The 20,465-nt window shown below is 27.8% G+C and overlaps 1 protein-coding gene across 3 annotated transcripts in view; it reads left to right on the forward strand.

The window, feature by feature from the left end:
• The window catches only part of Rbcn-3A (rabconnectin-3 alpha), a 124,723-nt gene that overhangs the window by 20,779 nt on the left and 83,479 nt on the right, over positions 1-20,465 (forward strand). For all 3 annotated transcript variants that reach the window (XM_087168273.1, XM_087168276.1, XM_087168275.1), the window contains exons 10-18: positions 1,006-1,184; positions 3,549-3,749; positions 4,799-4,947; positions 6,991-7,103; positions 8,749-9,163; positions 16,426-16,775; positions 17,834-17,978; positions 18,397-18,540; positions 19,364-19,610. In XM_087168273.1, coding sequence (XP_087024399.1) covers positions 1,006-1,184; positions 3,549-3,749; positions 4,799-4,947; positions 6,991-7,103; positions 8,749-9,163; positions 16,426-16,775; positions 17,834-17,978; positions 18,397-18,540; positions 19,364-19,610 — 1,943 coding nt within the window. The remainder of the gene's footprint in view (positions 1-1,005; positions 1,185-3,548; positions 3,750-4,798; positions 4,948-6,990; positions 7,104-8,748; positions 9,164-16,425; positions 16,776-17,833; positions 17,979-18,396; positions 18,541-19,363; positions 19,611-20,465) is intronic.

A 20,465-nucleotide genomic window follows, 5' to 3' on the forward strand; every position in this document is an offset into this window, starting at 1 on the left:
ATTCTTTAATTATCTTATTTCAAATTATAAAATTTCATCTTATTTTTTTTTATTAGTTTTTAATTATAACACTAAGTTGTTGTCTTGATTTATTTGTTATTTAATTATTGTAACACTCACTCCTACTTTAAAATAGTAACATAAATATAAATTAGTTTTTTAATGATCTTTGAATGCATGATTATTTAGTTTGTTTTTACTGATTACTTGTATAATAAGGAGTGTCACATATGCTATACATTGAGCACATTAGCAGTTTAGCAAACATTTAAAAAAATGTAGACAGTGATGTACGTTGATAAAATGACGATGTATGTAGAAATGTAGACAACTGTATACAAAAGAAAGATGAATAAGCGCTTGTTTTTATTCAAAATATTTAGAAATTATAGTTAGAACACACTCTTTTCTTTTCATCACAAGCAATAAATTTTCAACACTTGTAATCAATTGCTGTGAATTTTTATAAGTTTGAGTAATTGCAGAAAATTTCTCATTGTTTCAAAAGGAACATTCTTTCCCAAAACATAAGCACCTGTTGTAGTTTTATTTTGTAATTTGCATCAACATAATTTTTTTTCTTTAGTTTTTGCAACTATTTCTTGAACATTGAACATCACAAGTTTAAACATTTCCATCAACTGATGTATAATTATCTAATGTGCTGTGGAAGTGTTTCTACCAAATTATAACAAATCCTCATTTTCTACATCATTAGTATTAGAATTACTATTTCTCTTCTAAAAAAAATTCCTGCAATATTTTTTTTAAAAAATCACGATCTAATTTCTGAACGATAGGCTCGGGAATATGCTAATTCAAAAACGATCTAAACTTTAATTATTAGCATTATAAGACTGGCATAATTGACGGGACCTTTAAAACAAGACAATGCATGCGGAAAATCGAAATGCTCAGGAATAGAATAATCAAGGTTTGACTGCTTACATTTTTCTTTATGTGAACTATGTTTTATCAATAGCTGATGTTTATTATTAATTTCAGGTCTTTCAATCAGTTTAAAAAACACCAAGCTAGCCAATTTACTGAAGATCCACATGAACCTATAGCTGTTCTTCCTAGTACATACAGTGTTCATGATTTTCATAGTTTTGGAATACAAGGCTCAGGTGTAACACCTAGTTTGCATTTTCATTTAGCCGGAAGCATAAATGCAGAAACAGGTAATGTCAATTACGAATTAAGTTTAACCCTTACATATTTATTTCTTAATGAGAGTTATAATTATTATTATAATTATTACTCTATTAATAAGCTTATAGAGTTACAACTCTTTTAATTGGAAAATTTTATTTGTTGTTTCCTTATTACTTAGGCTTAGTCTATCACTCTTATATCATACCTGCCAAGTTTCCTAATTTTTAATAAAGACTTCTGTATTTTATGACTATCTCCTGTTTACCCGTATATTCTCAAATTTCTTCGTATTTGAAGAAATTTTAAAAAACCGATTGGCGATTAAATATACACTGATGGCAAAAGTACTTCTCTTGTTCCTCAACAGATAGTACTGTTTTCAGTACTCCAGTATGGTGATTGTTTATAGTTTAAATATTTATAAATTATGATTTAAAAAAATCTTCTTTAGATTAAGATTAATATACTTGTTTTTTTACTTCACTAAATGTACGTGCTTGTATTTTCAATTTTAAATTTCTCTTTCTGTTCTGAATTATGTAACAAAACTTTACTTGTAAAATAAAATCTCCATTATTTTATTGTATGTTATATTGAGAATTTAATGTAATAAATATGTGTATCCTGGCAAAGTCTGCTGATTTGCAGCCTGGAAATCTTAGGATCATATGAATTGTTTTATGTACTATTAGTTTTGATAAAATTAATAAAGCGTTACTAAGTACATTTGTAATGTTATTTTTAATTGATTATTAAAATATGAACTTATTTTTCTGTGTGCTAAGAATAATTTGTACTGAACTTTCCGTACTGTGTACTACTTCAATGACAAGAGGAGATTCCTGATTTTGTTAGGGGAAAAAGGAAGCCCGTTTTACTTCAGAATAGCCTGGTACTAACAATCGCTAGTGTTAAGGTCTGTAGATTTTCCAGGCATGTGTTATTACTAATTTAAAAAGTAAACAAATAAAATAATACTAAAATCACTTATTTGTCCAAATCAATAATTGATGGATATTAAGTTCTTTCTACCAAGTTGGGAAAGTAATCTTTATGTTGAAATATATCAAAACAAGAAGCAATGTAAAAGGCAGAAATGAAAAATAGTTTGTATGAGCAAAAGCATTTATATTACTAAAACAAATGTATGTTTATTCCATTTCTCGTATTTACATTACTTACTAGTTTGATATCTCATATGAAGGCTAAACACCTCAAGATTTATTTTTGAGAATAAACAATCTTATATAGTGATGAAAAGAGAAATATCTTATATTTAGATTTTTTTCCATCTGCATTTACAATGATGCTGCATGACTGTAACTAGATTAAGTGTGCAGCATTGTTTGTTGTACTAACTGCACAGTTTTTAAGAATATACAGTAGAGCCCTGTTTATCTATGAAATTGGGTGGCAAAGGCAGTGTAGATAACAAAAATCGTGGATAATCCAAAAAAGGGGGAAACGCAAATAATTTAAAAATGTATTTATACTTACATATATACAGGGTATTCCAAAATTATCTTTACATCACCTGGCTTGAAATTGATTACAGACTGGAAGTGCTTAGGGCCACCAATGGTGCGCATGTTGAAGTGTACTAAACAAAACTTTATTAGTTGCAGTAATACATGCAAAAGCCAGAATATAAATATCTTGTTTATTTTCGAAGTTATGAATTTTTGAAGTTGTAAAGAGAATTTTGGAACACCCTGTATATTCTAAACACTGAACATAAATCTTTGCTCTACGTCTAAATCTTATATTTAGATTTTTTTCCATCTGTGTTTACAATAATGCTGCATGACTGTAACTACATTAAGTGTGCAGCATTGTTTGTTGTACTAACAGCACAGTTTTTAAGAATATACAGTAGAGCCCTGTTTATCTTTGAAATTGGGTGGCAAAGGCAGTGTAGATAACAAAAATCGTGGATAATCCAAAAAAGGGGGAAACACAAATAATTTTAAAATGTATTTATACTTACATATATATATTCTAAACACTGAACATAAATCTTTGCTCTAAGTCTAAATCACTGAAACTACCGAATTGCAACAAAACAAAAAATAGTGGAGTGTTCGAACATAAAAGTGTTCTGTTACAGGTTTTTAAAAATCCAGTAGCTTATTTTTGCTTCCTGTTTTAAGAGCATATTTTTTTTAATTCAAAATTTAGTACTTTCTTTAACACAAGCTTCTCTGCTTGCTTGTAAATAATTTGTACTGTTACTAGTCCACTTATGGCTAATCAGGACTCTACTGTATTTATCCTTTCACTCAGAGCCATTATTCTTAGAATTATTTACTTTTGAAATTATTTAATAAAGATAGTATCAATAATATATGACTATCAAAAAAATATATATTTTATCATTTTTATTCATTTAGACATTCCATTAGTGCCTCGATTAAGTGGTGGACGAACTAAGGAGCCAAACTTTGTTGTCCATTGGTTAAATAATAAGGAAATGGCATTCACTCATGCTGCTGAGCATCTACTGCAAGATGTTAGTGATAAAGTTTTACAATTGCAACGAAAAAATGATCTGTCTCATGCAGAACAAGAGAATGATAAAGTTGAAAATGGATGTGAGTTATAGAAAAAGTCCTTTAAATTGTTTCAAATTTATGAAGAGTATATATCTTCTGTGTCATTCACTACCTTTAAAAGATTTAGAATTTTTAGTTATAATTTGCATATTTTTATTTCTTCTTTAATGCCTTTGTGTGTGTTATATTTTCACTTGTAAAGAATTTATTTTGGTTCAGATGTTGTATTTTATAAAAATAATAAGGGATATCTCAGCTCTTAATTTTTTTCTTTCTCAAAACAAGATTTTAAATATTTAGTTTATATTGTCACTAATTAACATTTCAAATGTATCTGTAAAAGTTTTGCTTTAGACATTGCCAAGTTATAATTTATGTAGTCTATTTCAATGAAAATTTATTATCTGTGTTCATTCTGATGAATAAATATGTAAAATGATTTATACTGTTATAAAATATTAATATTAACACTAATTGACTGAAAAAGCAATATAAGATCAAAGTTTTAAATGAAAGCAAATTCAACATTATTATTAAAAAAAATAAATTACACAATGTTGCTATGCAACATGGTAGAAAACAAGCACTCTAAGACATGCTATATTTGCCTTACACTATGCTCAAAACTTATTACTTACAAAAGCTTAAAACTACTTTTTTTTTAAAGTTTTGGCTTTTTTAAATGAGTCACTGTTTGTCCATGGCTGACAGGCTTTGTTGTATTAACCTTTATGACTGGTACAACGTGTGGACCACATGTGATAGTGTGACATGGTATACAGTAAGCAAAGGGTTAATAAAGTTTGAGGTATTTAAAAAAAAAATTTATTTTTGAATTTTGGGATAGATTGATTCGTAACACTGTGTCTGCAACATCATAACATTTTCTATGCCAAACTCACAAAGTTTTAGCTCTCAAAAATGAATTTTCGAATTTTTATTGCTACACAAGATAGATAGTTCATTTGATTTCAAAATAGCTCTAGTAGACAATATTTTCCTATTTCGTATTGTTTCGTGTAAAATTGCAGTATAAATTTTTAATAAGAATTAATTGCATCTGATTCATGACATAATTTAAATTTCAGTCAAGCCAGTCTCCTTGGATCGAAAAGTCAGCCATCCCAAGTCAGAATCGACAGAAAACATTAATGAGCCGTTGGGTAGTAAAGTTAGCTCCCCATCTGCATCGTCTTCTACTTCAATTGCAACAGATACATCTATTTCTCAAGCTCAGGTATATTTATTAATTAAGTTTATATCTTCAATACGAAGTTATTTAAGAGTAATTCATTTAGGACAGTTAGTTCTGAATGTTACGCTGCTTTCATAGCTTTATTTTAAATATGCCAAAAAGGGTTTTTTAATTTTGTTAAACTCTATTACTGCTTTATTTTTTTTTTAATAAACTAAGCGGTTTTTTGATATGATTTTTATTTTATTGAAAAAGAAAAGTTAGGAACTTGGTAACTCTTTCAAAAAAAAAAAAAAAAGAAAGAAACAACCATTCCTAGAATAGTTGTTTTTCAAAAATTAAACATCAGAGAGGGGAGAGGAAAAGTGATAATTCATATATTTGTATTTTAGAGATAGATTTTCCTGCTGGTCATACTGCAAAGATGTGTAACTTATGAAAAAAAAACAGTTGTGTTGCTGTTTTTCAGTTGAGACTCATTCTATATCAAATATTTATACTTATATGGTGTATAAATAATTGATATAGAATGACTATACTATAGCAAATGGTATATACTCTATCAGATATTTATACATCAAAATAACAAATATTTGTTCAAATATGGTGACACTTCCAAAAAGCAACCATTTCTAGAATAGTTGTTTTTCAAAAATTGAAGATCAGGGAAAGGGGGATTAAAAGTGATAACCTATATATTTGTAGTTTATCGATAGATTTTCCTGCTGATCAAACTGCAAAGATGCATGGCTTATGAAAAGAACCAGTATTGTGTTGCTATTTTTTAACAGACGCTCACACTACTAAAGCAGAATGAAAGCCCTGGTTGGATATAATTATTTATAGTCAAAAAGTGAAATTTTAATAAAATGTTGGTTATCTTTTTTTATTCCACACTTCTTAAATTGTGTTATTTTTTGCACTTTAAAACCATATTTCATATTTTAAATATTTTTGAACGAAATAAAGCATTTTAATATATATCCTATTGAAAAGAACCAATCCAGCTTTCTTAATTCAGTTTACCTATGTCTTTTGGTAGTTTACTATCACCAAAACACAACTATTTACTGTTAGGAAATAACTGGGGTGTATATCTTTTATTGCAATTTTACTTTATAATTGTGAATTTTTCATATGCATTTAATCTATCTGCCATTAATAAAGCTTTCAAACACTATTTTAAGTTTCTCATCAAAGCTTAATAGCCTCAAATTTTTGCCTTACAAGGAGTCATTACTGATCTCAAATCATTTCACTATTGAAAAAAATTGAAACATCTAATCTCTTACAACTTTTATTGTATTTAATTGTTTTAAATCTTAGACCATAAACAGCAAGATGCATGCATCCTTTGAAATGTAATATTAAATTTCACAATGAGGTATTACAAAATTTTTAAATTTCTTTAACATTGTATCTCTTATGACCAGGATAGCCTAATTGGCTATGCCCTGGACTCACATTTGTGAGAATGGGAGCTCGAATCCAGCTGGCCGAAAATTCCCTGTTTAGTAAATGGTGACTGGTGCACATTAAATCTGTCGGATCACAAAGTACTCCATGTTTCCATAAGAAATCAATACCTCTGGGGGTACTGAATTGGAGATTGATCATTCTCTGTTTCATATCAAAATTACGATCAGTGGATGAATGCATGAGAATGGTTCCGCACCATAAACGGGTGTGATGTATGGGTGTGGCAGAAGTCTAGTTCTTGGCCTTAGATAACGTCACTAGAAAACAAGAACAATCACACGCCTTCTGCTTTAATGGCCAACGACAACAACATTATATCGCTTATTCTGAGCTCAGTAGAAACTATATTAGTGCTTATAACTACTTATCTATAGATATCAATATTTTTGATGATTAAAGAAATAAATAGTACTTGTTACCATTTGTTGTTAGGAGATCTACCTTTTTGAGTCTTTTGATCAGGATTTGAGCTAGTATTAAATTTAAAAGTCATCATTATGTCTTAAAAAATGATATTCTAAGAGTGAAAACATGCATCCAAATTTTGTAATTTTCACAGCTATGTGTTCATGAATGTTAGTAAATAATAATGTTATTTTATTTTAGAGTTATTCCGGAGACTTTATAGATAGAAAAATCGAAAAGTTACTTAGAGACTGGCATAGGTCTCCAGATTTACTATTCAGTGTTTACCCTGTAGATGGCAGTTTTTTGGTGTGGTGAGTATTACTTCTTATAATGATAGTCTCCTTAGTCTCATATTTGAGGAAACTTGCAGCAGGAAATAAACTAATCCAATTTCCGGACATGACAACTTATTTTGGTGTAACTTACTTATAAATGTCTCTCCTCTCTATTTTTTTTTTTTTTTAACTATCATAAAAATTCAGGGTAAGTAGCATTTTTAAAAAAACTGCTTAAAGGTGCTTTTTAATTTACATTTTTTAAAAGCCCTTAAAGGTGCTTTTTTTATTTGGGATTTGTAAAAAGAGCTTAATTTTCTAGTTTTTAAAAAGAAATTTTAATTATTGCACAAATCCTAATTATGATTTTTTTTTTGGAAAGTGATTAAAAATGTTTTTGGAGTTCTTAAAAAGTACTTAAAAGTTCTTATTTTTTGTTGAAAAATCTGTCTACACACCCTGGAATCGCTATTTTAAACATTATTATTTATAATTTTATAGATTTAAAACAAAAACCTGTAAATTCAAGTCAAATGCATAAGTTTTCGATCCAACATCATTTGTTCCAAAATGTTTATGAACCATATAAAACCTGTGGTTAAGTAAATTAAGAAAAATTGAAATTAAAAAGAATAGGCCATAGAAGGAAATGGTATTTAATTAGAGAGAACACTTTTTCTGAAGTCAACATAAGATGAAAACATTTCCTGTTTCACTGAAATTTTTATATTTTAAAACATACATAAAAATTATATTTTACCACAGGGTTATACAAAAATGGAACATCTTTAGAAGCTATGAGCAATATTTAGGAACCGGCATGCTATGAAATGAAAAATGGGAGCTTTTTGGGGACATGTCGACCAGGGGCCTGAGATTTGTCAACCCCTGACTTAGTTTATGTATTGATGTTGTTTAATTGATAATTTTAAACATATATAAAACTAAGGATGTTGTTTTTATTCTGTTCTTAATACCTTTTTAAATAATAGGTTTAATTTATTTAAAAAGTAAATTAAATTAAGCATTATTTATTAACTTCGATGTTCATGTTACTATAAACTTATTGTCTATCAGTAATGTAGTGTTTTCCAAATAAAATTAGAAATTTACCTTGATGTGTATTAGTTGATTATATTTAATGTACAAATTTATAGTTCTAAAAAACATTTGCTGTATTATAATGATAATGTTTTACTTTTGAAAAATCTAGCTAAATATTTTTTAGAGTTTCATTAGTGTACTTAAACCATATATCTAAAAAATAAATTAAGCATTATTTATTAACTTTTAAGTGCATGTTACTATAAAAAAATGCAGATAGTTTCAAAGTTCTTGTGATACTCTCTATATGGGTCTCTCTGCATTGCACATTATCAGTCCTCGTTAAAATGTTCTACTGTAAAGTGCTCGACTTCACGAGCAGGTCGTTCATGTTCCAACGCGAGGGAGCCATTCCCTCTGAAGAGGATCAAAATTGTGATGATGTGTTTTAGGTTCATCCTAACGGATGTTTCTTAAATCATCGCCAATAGCCTAGCACTGCCTACCTGTTTATCAACTAGATTTAATGTACAAAAAATATTTACCGAATTATAATATAGCATAATGTTTTACTTTTGAAAAATTCAGCTAAGTATTTTTAGACTTTCATAAGGGTGCATAAAACCATACATTTTAGGTTAGTGGACTGGCTAGATGAGTACAATCCAGGATCCTTTCGACAAGCTCAAGTTAGCTTTGCCTCACGCATTCCAAATGCCATTCCTCTCAGTGATGCAGCTACTATGTCTCATCATATGTATATGTATTCTCCTCATGCAGGGTTAGATCTTCGACTAGCAATAAGCGCAGCTGTCTCTGAACAAATGATTAAAGAAAAGGTGGAGCAGAAGGAAGAGGCAGCAAAGCAAAACGCTGTGCAACAGCAGCCATCCGTGGATTATGTACAGTGGAAACGAAATGTAAATAAGCATCTCTCACAATACTGTGCATTAAGATCCACTACTCCTACAGTATGCATGTTAACTAAACACAGTAATGGAAGCTTAAATTTGTGGCATGTTTCTTTTGCTGATACATCTCAGTATACTCAGGTAATTATCAAAGTTTGTTTGATATTTGTAAAGTTTTTGTGGGATATAAACCAGAATTCTCCGCATATAGTCCGCTCATTACCTATTAAAAAAGTTTTTTATGGGATATAAACAATAACTTTTCATGTATAGTCCTCTGATTACCTATTAAAAAACATGAAAATCGTCACTGCTACTTAATCTGTTATTGTGTATAATCAGATTAAATTATTTTCTGGGCAGACATTGCAAATTTTTTATTGATTTTTGTCAGCCATAAAAGTGTAAGGGACCAATCACACTGGATGCGAAAGAATTTGCGTATGTGAACTCAGAAATTCGAACAAGAACCATATTGGAGAAATATATTTACTTACGAAAAACTTGTAAATCAAATTTCCGATCATATCTCTGAATTCGCATGCAGGTTTTTATAGCATTCAGTGTGAATATCCTTTAAACATGATTGCGTGTGTGTTCGTACATTTCTCTGTTGATGCATATTGGATCATGTATGGCATGGATTTGCTCTACTATGGAATAGATTCTACCAATGAGAGGGGGCCTGTGTATTTTTATCGTAAATAGAAGCAGATATCGTTTCAAGCAAACCATCATATAATCTGCAGATTATACAGTGGTTTAGATTACCAGATGAAGTTTTTCTCATCAGGTATCTCTGCTCTGTTTGTAGATTGTACGATGCCATGGATAATACACAGAAAATTATGGTGATATTAGACTGTTAAAAATGTCAATTAATGAGTGATTCTAATTTGTAAGAAAAATATGCACCGATTAATTTCAATGAAGTCAAAATGTTACTTTTTTTAAAAATTCTCCAAATCGATACTTTTTTATTGGAAGTTGCAAAGAAAATAACTTTTTATTTTTTTCAACATCCCGCAAAAAATATCCTTCTTTCCCAACATCAGACATTTTAGAAATTGAAATTAATTGTATTCAACCATAATATAGCTAAGCTGAGGTGTAAAACTAGGCCAGCTCTTACAAAAACACTTCAACTCTTTAAAACTGGCATTAAACTCTTTATCTGAGTACTCTTTATCTTCGGTTAATTTAAATTTTCCATTCGAATTCGCATATGTGATCCAATCCTTTAATTCTTCAACCATAAAATTATTGTTTTAAATGTTTCTATTTTGATGCAGCTAGTATGGAAAACTATCTAAGAACATTTAAATTTTCTCAATATGGCAAAAACTACAATTAATTATCCCAAAAATATTAATCCACAGAAAGTATTGAAATAAAATTCAATACACTTCCTGAGTTTTCATTATACTAATATATAAAATATATGCATGAAATGTCAATATTTTGTCAGCCAAATGGAATAGGAAATTGACTAAAATCATCTTCCAATTTATTCACAACTTATATATTGTTGGATTAATATTTTTATGGCTGCATTATTTACTAACTTGTTGCAAGTGAAATGAAGTTTTAAGGATAATGTACTGATTAAACTGCATAAAGTTAATTGCACGTAGAAGACATTTATAGGATGTTCGCAAAGATTTTAATGCTTTTGCCACAGGGGTGTGATTAATTATGAAGTTAAGTGAATTTTTTATTTATGTGACAAAAGAATATGTTCCAATGCAGAACATCCTATTTAGGATTATTTGTACAGGGTTCCCACGGTCCTTAAAAGTCCTTAAAAACTGCTTAGTTTTTATTTTGAAAATGAAGGGCCCTTAAAAGTCCTTAATTTCTAGTATCACTAGTTGGTTGGAACAATTTTTTTATCTTAGGAAAATATCCACAATTAAAAAGTACGTCTTTCGCCTAGAATGAGATCCTGCATTGAGGGTAGAATATTTTGAATGTGTGTGAGGGTAGGGGTTACAAGCAAGTGGAAGAAAACACGTCCATATTGTTTTTTTTTCTTCTTTTATTAATTTTTTCATTAAAATATTTCTTTCTGGATCACTCTGAAAGAAAAAATTTTAGTGTGGGGAGAGGGAGAGTGATACTGCAGGTGGGTAGAGGGCTTGACTTATTTTTAGACAGTACTTAGAGGTACTTTATCAGCTGAGGACCTGCATTGACCTTCTACATCCATAGGGTTCGAGAAATTCAATTCTTCTGATAACACACGTGGTAGCTTTAATACTTCATTCAAATGTGAAATTGTTAGAAATGCCAGGAAAGTGTGTTTTTAATAATTTATGGACACTTGATGAAAAATATAAGGAATGGATCAGCATCTAGTGATCGTCGCAAGGCAAAGTAGATTTTTTTCATTGTATCAGATTTTCTTCTGAAATTGAATTTTATAAGTGACTCCATTTTTTTAATATTAGGGATATTAAGATTATTCGGCGAAGTATAATTTTAATCAGGAAAGTCATTTTCGTCGTTTTCTCATTGACACTTTTTTTATAAAAAGAGTGAAATGTTTGCTTTCTGTTTTCACTTTTGCTGGGTTTTTTTATTTCATAGCACGGCAATTTAACAGCGTTTCTGATGTATTTTATCTCCACTTTTTCTTTGAAAGTTATACAGATAAATAGATAACCGGTAAAATAGAAAATTGAATTTCTGAGTTGCAAGTTTTGTCTTAAGAATTTAGGAAAATTTTCTGTTTCTCCTTTGCTTTTTTGATTAATTGTGTTTTTTTTATTTATTTTGATAGCATATTTTTAAGAGCTTCTTTTTCGTCATTTTTTCTAAAAATCTGGCGATAGGAAACACTTAAAGTGTATTTTTCCACGTTAAATTTTTCTTATAAAAATTGAGAATGATTTTTTTGTTTTTATTTCGTTTGGCTTTCCCATTTTTTTTATTTTTAAAAAAAAGCTCTTGTTTTTGTTATGATGTGGCAATTTTAAAGAGCGCTACTCTTAGACATTTTTAAATCGATGTATCGTGATTTATCGACTTAATGTACATATCGGCAGGACGATATAATTACTTTTATTTTAGGCAGTGCATCAGGAATCTGATCTAAGACGCTCGCGGTTTTTCTTGCCTAATCGATGTATCGCGAATTATCGACGTAATGCACATATCGGCAGGCCGATATAATTACTTTTTTTATTTTAGGCGATGCATCAGGAACCTGATTTAAGACGCTCGCGGTTTAACGTGCGAGGATTCTTGCCTATGCTAACGCTATCACCACTCTGACGAAGACTATTTTGATTTCGTCTAGCTGCGAAGATGTTAATTACATTTTTAGCTACGAAGATGATGTTCGTTTCGTGATATTGAATAACGAAGAGTGAGGATCAGCGTTGAAATATAGAACGCGATGCATAGTTTCCTTAAGCGCCATCTTTGACCTTGGGATTTTACGTTTCTTGAAGATTATTTTCAGCGGGACTTATCTTGCGTTCGCTATGCGTTTTATTTCGACTTGATATAACATTTCAAATAAATTATTTTCAGTGAGACTTTTTCTACTTAGCGATCGTTGCGCATTATTTCGTCACTTTTTTTCTGTTTGGATTTAACGTTGTCAATTATTTTCAGCAAACCCACTGTTACTTGGCGATCGCTCAATCGCTGTTATCTTAAATTTTCGTTCTGAACTTAATATATTACTGAAGCGAAATCATGAATTAAAAAAAAAAGATTCGTTATTGATTTTTTTAAAAGTGATACAATTTAATATTTTATATATTTTGTATTTAAGTAATTTATATTTTGTCATAGAAAGTAAATTTTTTTTAAAATTTATTTAATTCACGTTGCACCTCAGAGCCCAAGGTTAAGAAAACTGAGATGGGCACAGTAGGCCTAGGCCAGGGTTGGCGAACCTTTATACACCAACGTGCCATTTTCTCTAAAAAATTGCTTAATGAGGTCATAAACGTGCCTTCAAATAATTTTGACTTCGTGATTATTGGGAAAATAATAATACTAAATACTCAAAACTCTTTATTTACATTGAAAAAAGAAAAAAAAAACATTTTGCAATGTCTCAGTTATACACGTAATTCAACTTAAAGTAATATCAGTGTGACTTCTGTTGTTGCAGATTAGATGACCAATAACTTATATTAGGTTGTAAGAAGTTAGTTTAAGCAGGACTGTTGATTTTTTTTGCAAGTTATTTACTGTTAGCTTGTTTTTTGCGGTTATTAATTGTTTTTTTAGCATTAATTTTTCATTTTTTTATTAATATTTGTTTATTATTTTGTTTGTTTTTTGTGAATTTTAATTTAATTGTTACATATGCTTCATAGTGTAATAACATTTGTGTAATAACAATTCATAGTGTAACAACAATTGTGATCGGTGGAGTGCCCAAAATATTGTGTCACGTGCCATTGGTTCGCCATCCCTGGCCTAGGCCCTCTATGGGCTGTCGGGCCATTGAGTTTATTTTTTTAAATATAATAATTTGATTAGTTTTTAAACCAATAAATCTTCAGTCGCTTTTAGTTTAAAAAAATTAGAACAAAGCCTACATTTAATTAATTTGCTTTTATTTTTGAGGAAATTGAAACAGAGTTTGCCTTCTTTCTTTCTTTCTTTCTTTTTTTTTTTTTTAATTTGGTTGTTAGTTAAAATGACTAAATTTTTTTAAATTAAGTAAAAAGTTAAGCAATGTTTTAACGCTTTTCAATAATTTAGCAATAGTGCTCTTAAATATAGAATATATACATATATTTTTCTTAAAAATCCCTTCAATACATGTTCGTTTAATAATTTGTCAGATAGTGAGTATTATTTTTAAACATTTAAATCTTTTGTCTATTTCATTTTCAGAAAGGAAAATAATAATAAATAAATAAAAAAAACTTACATTAAAACCATATGACCATTAGTCAATACAACTTTATTATTTTAAATAAGTAATTAACAATAGCCTAACAATGTTTCAAAAGCGCATTTCTTTTTTCAACAAATAATTTAAAAAATGTTTTATTTAAGTGTACATTTTCTTTTTTTTTAATTTGTAATGTATGTAAAATATTTTGTAACAGTTATATTATTATTTTTAAAAAATCTAAGTCGTTTTTAATAAAATAAAAAAAATTAAAATAAAGCTTGTGTTTTGACTTTAAAACAAGTCAATCCTTAAGACAGTCTTAAGTTAATCCATCTTTATTTTAATTGAAAAAATTAAGCAATGCTATTGATGTTATAGAATAAATTTTTTTTTTAGAATTAACATTTTCTTTTGTTATAAATTTATTTTTGATTGATTTAAAGATCTCTGATTGATAAATTTTAAACATATGTTAAATTGCGATGCATCGCGATGTCTGACTCACAATCTATCATGATATAAAATTTCTTACAATGCCCAGACCTATTTTTACATAGACAATAAAAATTCTTGAATGTATGATCACTGGGTAGGCGGCCGTTTTATTTGGCCAGATATTTGACTATTCGACCAAATCACTATTCCTTATTCCCTTTTTTATAATAAGTAATATATATATATATATAATTCATATTTGCATCCAATTTTCATTACCTTTGATTTATTTGAAAAATTATTGTTTTATAATTTCAGACAATACTTTATTCCGAACAGATTTTTTTTATCATCGATTATTTTAGTTCCTTTAATGTCTATACAAGACACAATACTTTTTAATTGAATAAATTCTAATTCCTCAGAGGTGCAGTATTCCTTATCAGTGTACTCATACAATTTTTTATGACTAAACGCAGACTATTTTATAAAGATTTTTTATCTTTTTTTAAAAATGATGTTTCTGATTCCACTATGTTTTGTTGTTGTTTCCCCTTCATTCACAATAAATTTTATACTTAATGAATTATTTCATTTCATTTTCAATTTTTAGATATGGAATTTTTTCATTTTTATTTCAATTGATCATTACATCCTGCCTTGTCCTGTGTTTCAATATTTATGTTAGCACTTATTTTAACTATCATTTCTGTTTAACTATCATTTCTGTTTATTTTAACTATAATTTCTGTTTATTTTAACTATCATTTCTTAATTTCAATTAATAAGTTTTCCTTTTAGTTTATTTATTTCTTTTTTCCTGATTGTTAGGTAATAAATATATTCTGATTTTAATCATTAAATTTTTTATATTTTGTGAATTTAATAAATCTTGAGCTTATTGTAATTAGGTTTTACTTAGTTTAAAATAATTGTCTTAACCTCAATAAACTTATATTTGTTAGTTTCTTTTGTCTTGGTTTAGTATTAGTCACTTAAAATAATATTTTTATTAATTTAATGAATTTAACGTCATAATTTATATATTTCTATCTGTTTACACAATTTCTTGCTATTTTTTAAATTGAAAATTTTAATGTTTAATCTGAATTCTTTGAGTTTTTCTTTATATTCTTAAAAGCTTATGTGAGGCGATTAAATGCAATTTAATTTTAATTAAATACGGATTATTTGTATTAAACATTTCTTTATTTAGTTTTTTTTTTAAATTTTTTAAAGGGTGACTGAGTGGAAGAAAAGCTATTTCATTTTTTTTATCTATTATTATTAATCTATGATGTTTTATTTGATAATAAATAATCATTTTTAAGGTCCTTAATTTCTACAAAAAAAGTCCTTAATTTTTTTGATAAAAGTCCTTAAAAGTGCTTAATATTTCCTTTGATAAAAGAGTGGGAACCCTGTTGTAGTCTCGTTTTTAGGCAAAATATTGTAATACACAATTGTGGGAGCAAAATCTCATTGATGCAAAATATTACTAAAAATTAATTCATATTTTCATACTGATTTCCACACAAAATCTATTTCCTGATTTTTTTTTCCTGCATTGAATTGTACCATGTATTATAAACCCACTCATTATCAGCAGTTAATTATACTAAATATTTTACTAAGAACTATTAATTATTGTTTTGATTTTTAGTAGACTTATGTTACAGATTTTAAGTTTGTTAATATTAACAAATAAAATACATTTTTGTTTTATAAAATCAAAACTTAAGAGTGGCATTCCTGTAGTGTTATTAAACTTTCTATATTTGAACTCTTATATTAGCAAGCCTTTTTTACACCTTTTAATGAATTGAGTGAAAATTATTTGTATGTTATTAATTTCTTTACATTTTAATTATAGCCTTTCTCTTTTGTTTTTTTTTCTTGTATTAAATAAGTTTGTTTACATTTAAAAAAACTGTTTTATACTGTTTTAAATTTTCTCTTCATTCTATTATTCTTAAAAGGAACAAGCCAATGTTTTAATTTTATTGAATATCTTTTCTGGTGTTTTTTTTAAATTATAGGCCATTTTATGTTCTTAAATTTATTTCAGTTTATATTGTTAATTTTTTTGGTCATTATTTAGGTATTAAGCATTGGACACTTTAGGCGTGTCTGTGGTCACAGATTTCGTATTAATGACATCACATGCCATCCAGTTCTTCCTCTGTTGTTGACAACGTCCCACCATAATTTGCCTGACAAAAACCAGAATGATTCAGGTGCAGCTAGTCCTACTGTTCCTACTAGTCCTTGTCGCTGTATATCCCAGCCTATGGGATTTCAGTCAGGTTTTTGTAGTGAGCTTATACTTTGGAAAGTGGAGCCAGTTGGTCCACTTTCTAAATCAGGTGGTGTCACCGAATTAGCTAGAATAAATTCACCAGAAACTGCAGCTTTTGCCAATGTAGCTTGGATACCCACACTGTTGCCTAGGTAAAATAAAAACATTACATATTATTTTAGATTTAAGTTTAAAAAAATTTATTAGAATGGTAGATTTAATTAAATTGTTATCTAAAGTATTTTCTTATTCGTATCCAAATTGCGTTTTGGTTTTATCATTCAAGTTCATTTTATAAATTCTTTTAATTAATAAGTCATTCGTTTTGGATTTTGTTTTTTTGAAGAATTTGTTCTGTTAAGAAGATAGCTTTTATTTAAAATAATTTTACATTTAATTGCTTTAGTTTGTTTGAATGAATTTCTATTGTTTTTATTACTGTAAAGCTGATCTGATAATGTTATGGTAGATTGTATGCTTTAATTTTAGAAGTTTTAGGTTCACAACCCTCACATGTGTGTAATTTTTTTTTCCGAAATATTTTAAATTAATTAATTTTGCTTTTGTTTTAAGAAAAAAATTTTGCATTAATTTATTCAATTAAAAAGTCTTGAGATAATTTTAACATTCATAGTTTAAGAAAATATTTTTCAAAAATATTTTTTTTGAAAAATATTTTCCTTTGAACTGTAAACACATCTATTAAACTAATTTTTGTTACATGGATTATAATTTTTTTTTTTTAATGAGAAGAAAGAAACAGTAACTAATTGTGCACATTCAAACTGTATGTAGTTGCTGAAACTTATTTTTTGGCAAACATGCATAAAGTTGAATTTGAAACTTGTGAGTGCTTTAAATATTGAAAAGTTGGAATTTTAATTTAAAACGATACATGCTTTTTACTATTTTTAGATGCCTAGTTTTATTTTCATTTTCAAAATAAATTCTACAATATATTAATTTCATTTCTAAAATCCCAAATGAATTACATTTGATTTCTCTATAAAACTGATAGAAGTTTCTTATTCATGTGTATTTTCTGTAAAGCTAAAATATTTGATAATTATAGTTTAATTTTAATTAGTCTCAAGTGAGGAAATTTTTTCGATGCTTTTTTTAAAAATTGATTTGGATTTTCTTCTTAACTGAGAGTATGGGATAATTTTCTTTATCATTTATTTCTTTTCGATTGTTTTTTTCTCTACAGTACTACTCAAGGAAGTATTTCTAACTCACCAAGTGCTTGTTTTGTGGCTTCAGATGGCCATCAACTAAGAATATACCAAGCTGTAATTGATGCTCGGAATCTACTAGCAGAAATTTCTAATTCCTCCCGTCGAAACAATACACAAGTAAGTAATCTCTATTAAAATCATTTTTAGAGCTCTATTTGAAAAAAAAAAAAAAAAAAAAAAAAACTGTTCCTAGAAATGCAGCATTACAAGAACGCATATTTTGTCAACTTTAAAAAAACATTTAAAAATGAAGAATATCAGATGTATGACCTAATATTAGATCCTTAATTAAAAATAACAATTAAAGAAATTTGGAACAAACCAATTAGGTATTGAATAACCAAAAGTTTGTTGTAATGAAAGTTTGTTGTTTGTTGCGTTTTCAAGATTTTAGCCAAATTTGTGTAATATTAATTAATTTACTGTTTTAATAAGATCGTAAGGTTCTAAACTGCGTGTTAAATGTTGTTAATTTACTATCTTTTATAAGTAAAGATTTTTTTTTAGTGACATGTATCATGTATATTTATTTCAGGATATGAGCCAAAGTACTAGTACCTCATCTGGATTAGGTTATAGGCACAGTACATTACAAGATGCTTTTAAAATTGTGAGTGAACAGTCAACTTCAAGACCTGGTTGTGTTATTGAGCTGGACTCAATATCTGATGCGACTCATGTGAGTTTTATATAAATATATTTTTTTAAAGTTAATTGAGGAGTTTATTACATTTTATACTTACATGAAGTTAAATTTGAAACTATTTCTGGAATTTATCCAATAGATTTCTGACTTTGTCATTTTTAGAAAGTCAAGATGTTACCATAACACTTTTTGCAAAAATAGCAAATATTAATCTTAATCATTTACCTATATTTTGACATAAATAAAATAAAAATAAGCAAGTTTTTAATTTCTAGTCTCTGAATTATTAGTTAAAGAGTAATATTGGTTTTATAATAGTTACTTCCATGCAAAAAAAAAAAATTTTTTTTAAGCCTCTACAAAGGTTGAAGTTAAGAAAATTTAATCGCTGGTCCAAAGGATGAGTAACTAAGAGATATAACTAATCAATACACAGTTTTGCTGGTCTGTTTTTATGTCTCTATTAGATTTTTTTTTGTTACATGATTTAAGTGAAAAATCATAAAACAGAGCATGTGTAACACAATTATGAAATTTGCTATTACTTTGAAAACACAAACCGAAACAAGAAATTCAAAATAGAAAAACTGAAACAGCATACCATCCCATTTACCTCAATTGTTGATTAAGGAGATCACTCATAATTTATTTTATGGCAGAGTTAAATTTTAGTGATTCTGGTCCAATGGACCTTCGTTAATTTTGAACTTTAATCTAATATTTCACATCATATAAAAAACTTTGAAAGGAAAAATATCTTTCATACACATTATGAAATAATGCAGTTTTCTACTATTTCTATATTTATCTATATTTATTTCTATATTGCAGTTTTCTATATTTATAACTTTTATAGGATTGGCAAAACACTCAGCTGTTACATGTGTTTCAAGAGCAGTTACTTTCCAGCTGTCCCATGAGACGAAATCGTATGGCTGCAAGTAGTATAAGCTTTGTTCAACCAGATTTGCAAGCCATTGTAGATCTTAGACATAATTCTAATTTTGAGGAGCCTTTCTATCTAGTCATTTTAGAGAAACAAGACAACAGATCTGTAATACATATGTGGAAAATTGTAATTGCTTCTCCATTTGCTGCTGAAGGTCATTATTTTTGTATGAAATAGCTTTCTTTAAAAGTCAAATGCTTTAAAATTATTAACCCTTTGACACAGATGGGATGCTGGGTTTCCTTTTATATATATTTTTCTAATGCTCTAACTACAAGCAAAAATATGTTTTAATATTTTTTAATTATTAAAAGTCTAATAGTTACTAAAAATTATCGGAAGATCATTTATTAAGACGATTATTGTAAGATTATTGGAATTATATTTGTATTAAAATATGAAATCCTAAAAAAAAAACAGAAGTTTGAAATTTTTTTTTCCTGTTCATATTCAAAATTTTATCAATAATTGATTTTGTAAATTCAAGAAATTTCAATGATGAATTCCTGTTCCTCATAGATCTAAATAAGTGCAAATTTGAAAAATTATTGTTTGGAAGTGAGCCATGCTTGTAAAAATTTACCTTTAACGCAAAAAGCGACACTGGTATTAAATGCGGCATTTCATAACAAAATTTTTTTTAAAATGGTAAATATAATATTTTTACTTATTTTGACCTAAATTAATACAAAATGTTGAAAAAGTATGAAAATAAAAATTCTGCATCAAAGGGTTAAAGGACCTTCTTATATCATGTTAGTTAGAAAATCGGTTAATTATAATGGTCATGCTTTTTTAAATTTTTTTAAAAATGTTTTTTTTTTTTTTTAAATGTGCTGTAATAGGTGTTCGCTAATTATTTTCGATATTAACATTTTTTTTCCGTTCATATTCAAAATTTTATCAATAATTGATTTTTTAAATTAATAAATTTCAATGACGTATTACTGTTTTTCATAAATCTAAATAGCTGCAAATAAGTGCAAATTTGAAAAATTATTGTTTGGAA

This window comes from Parasteatoda tepidariorum, chromosome 7 (genome assembly GCF_982258835.1).
Source record: "Parasteatoda tepidariorum strain Cologne lab strain chromosome 7, Ptep-v5.0, whole genome shotgun sequence".
Lineage (NCBI taxonomy): Eukaryota > Metazoa > Arthropoda > Arachnida > Araneae > Theridiidae > Parasteatoda > Parasteatoda tepidariorum.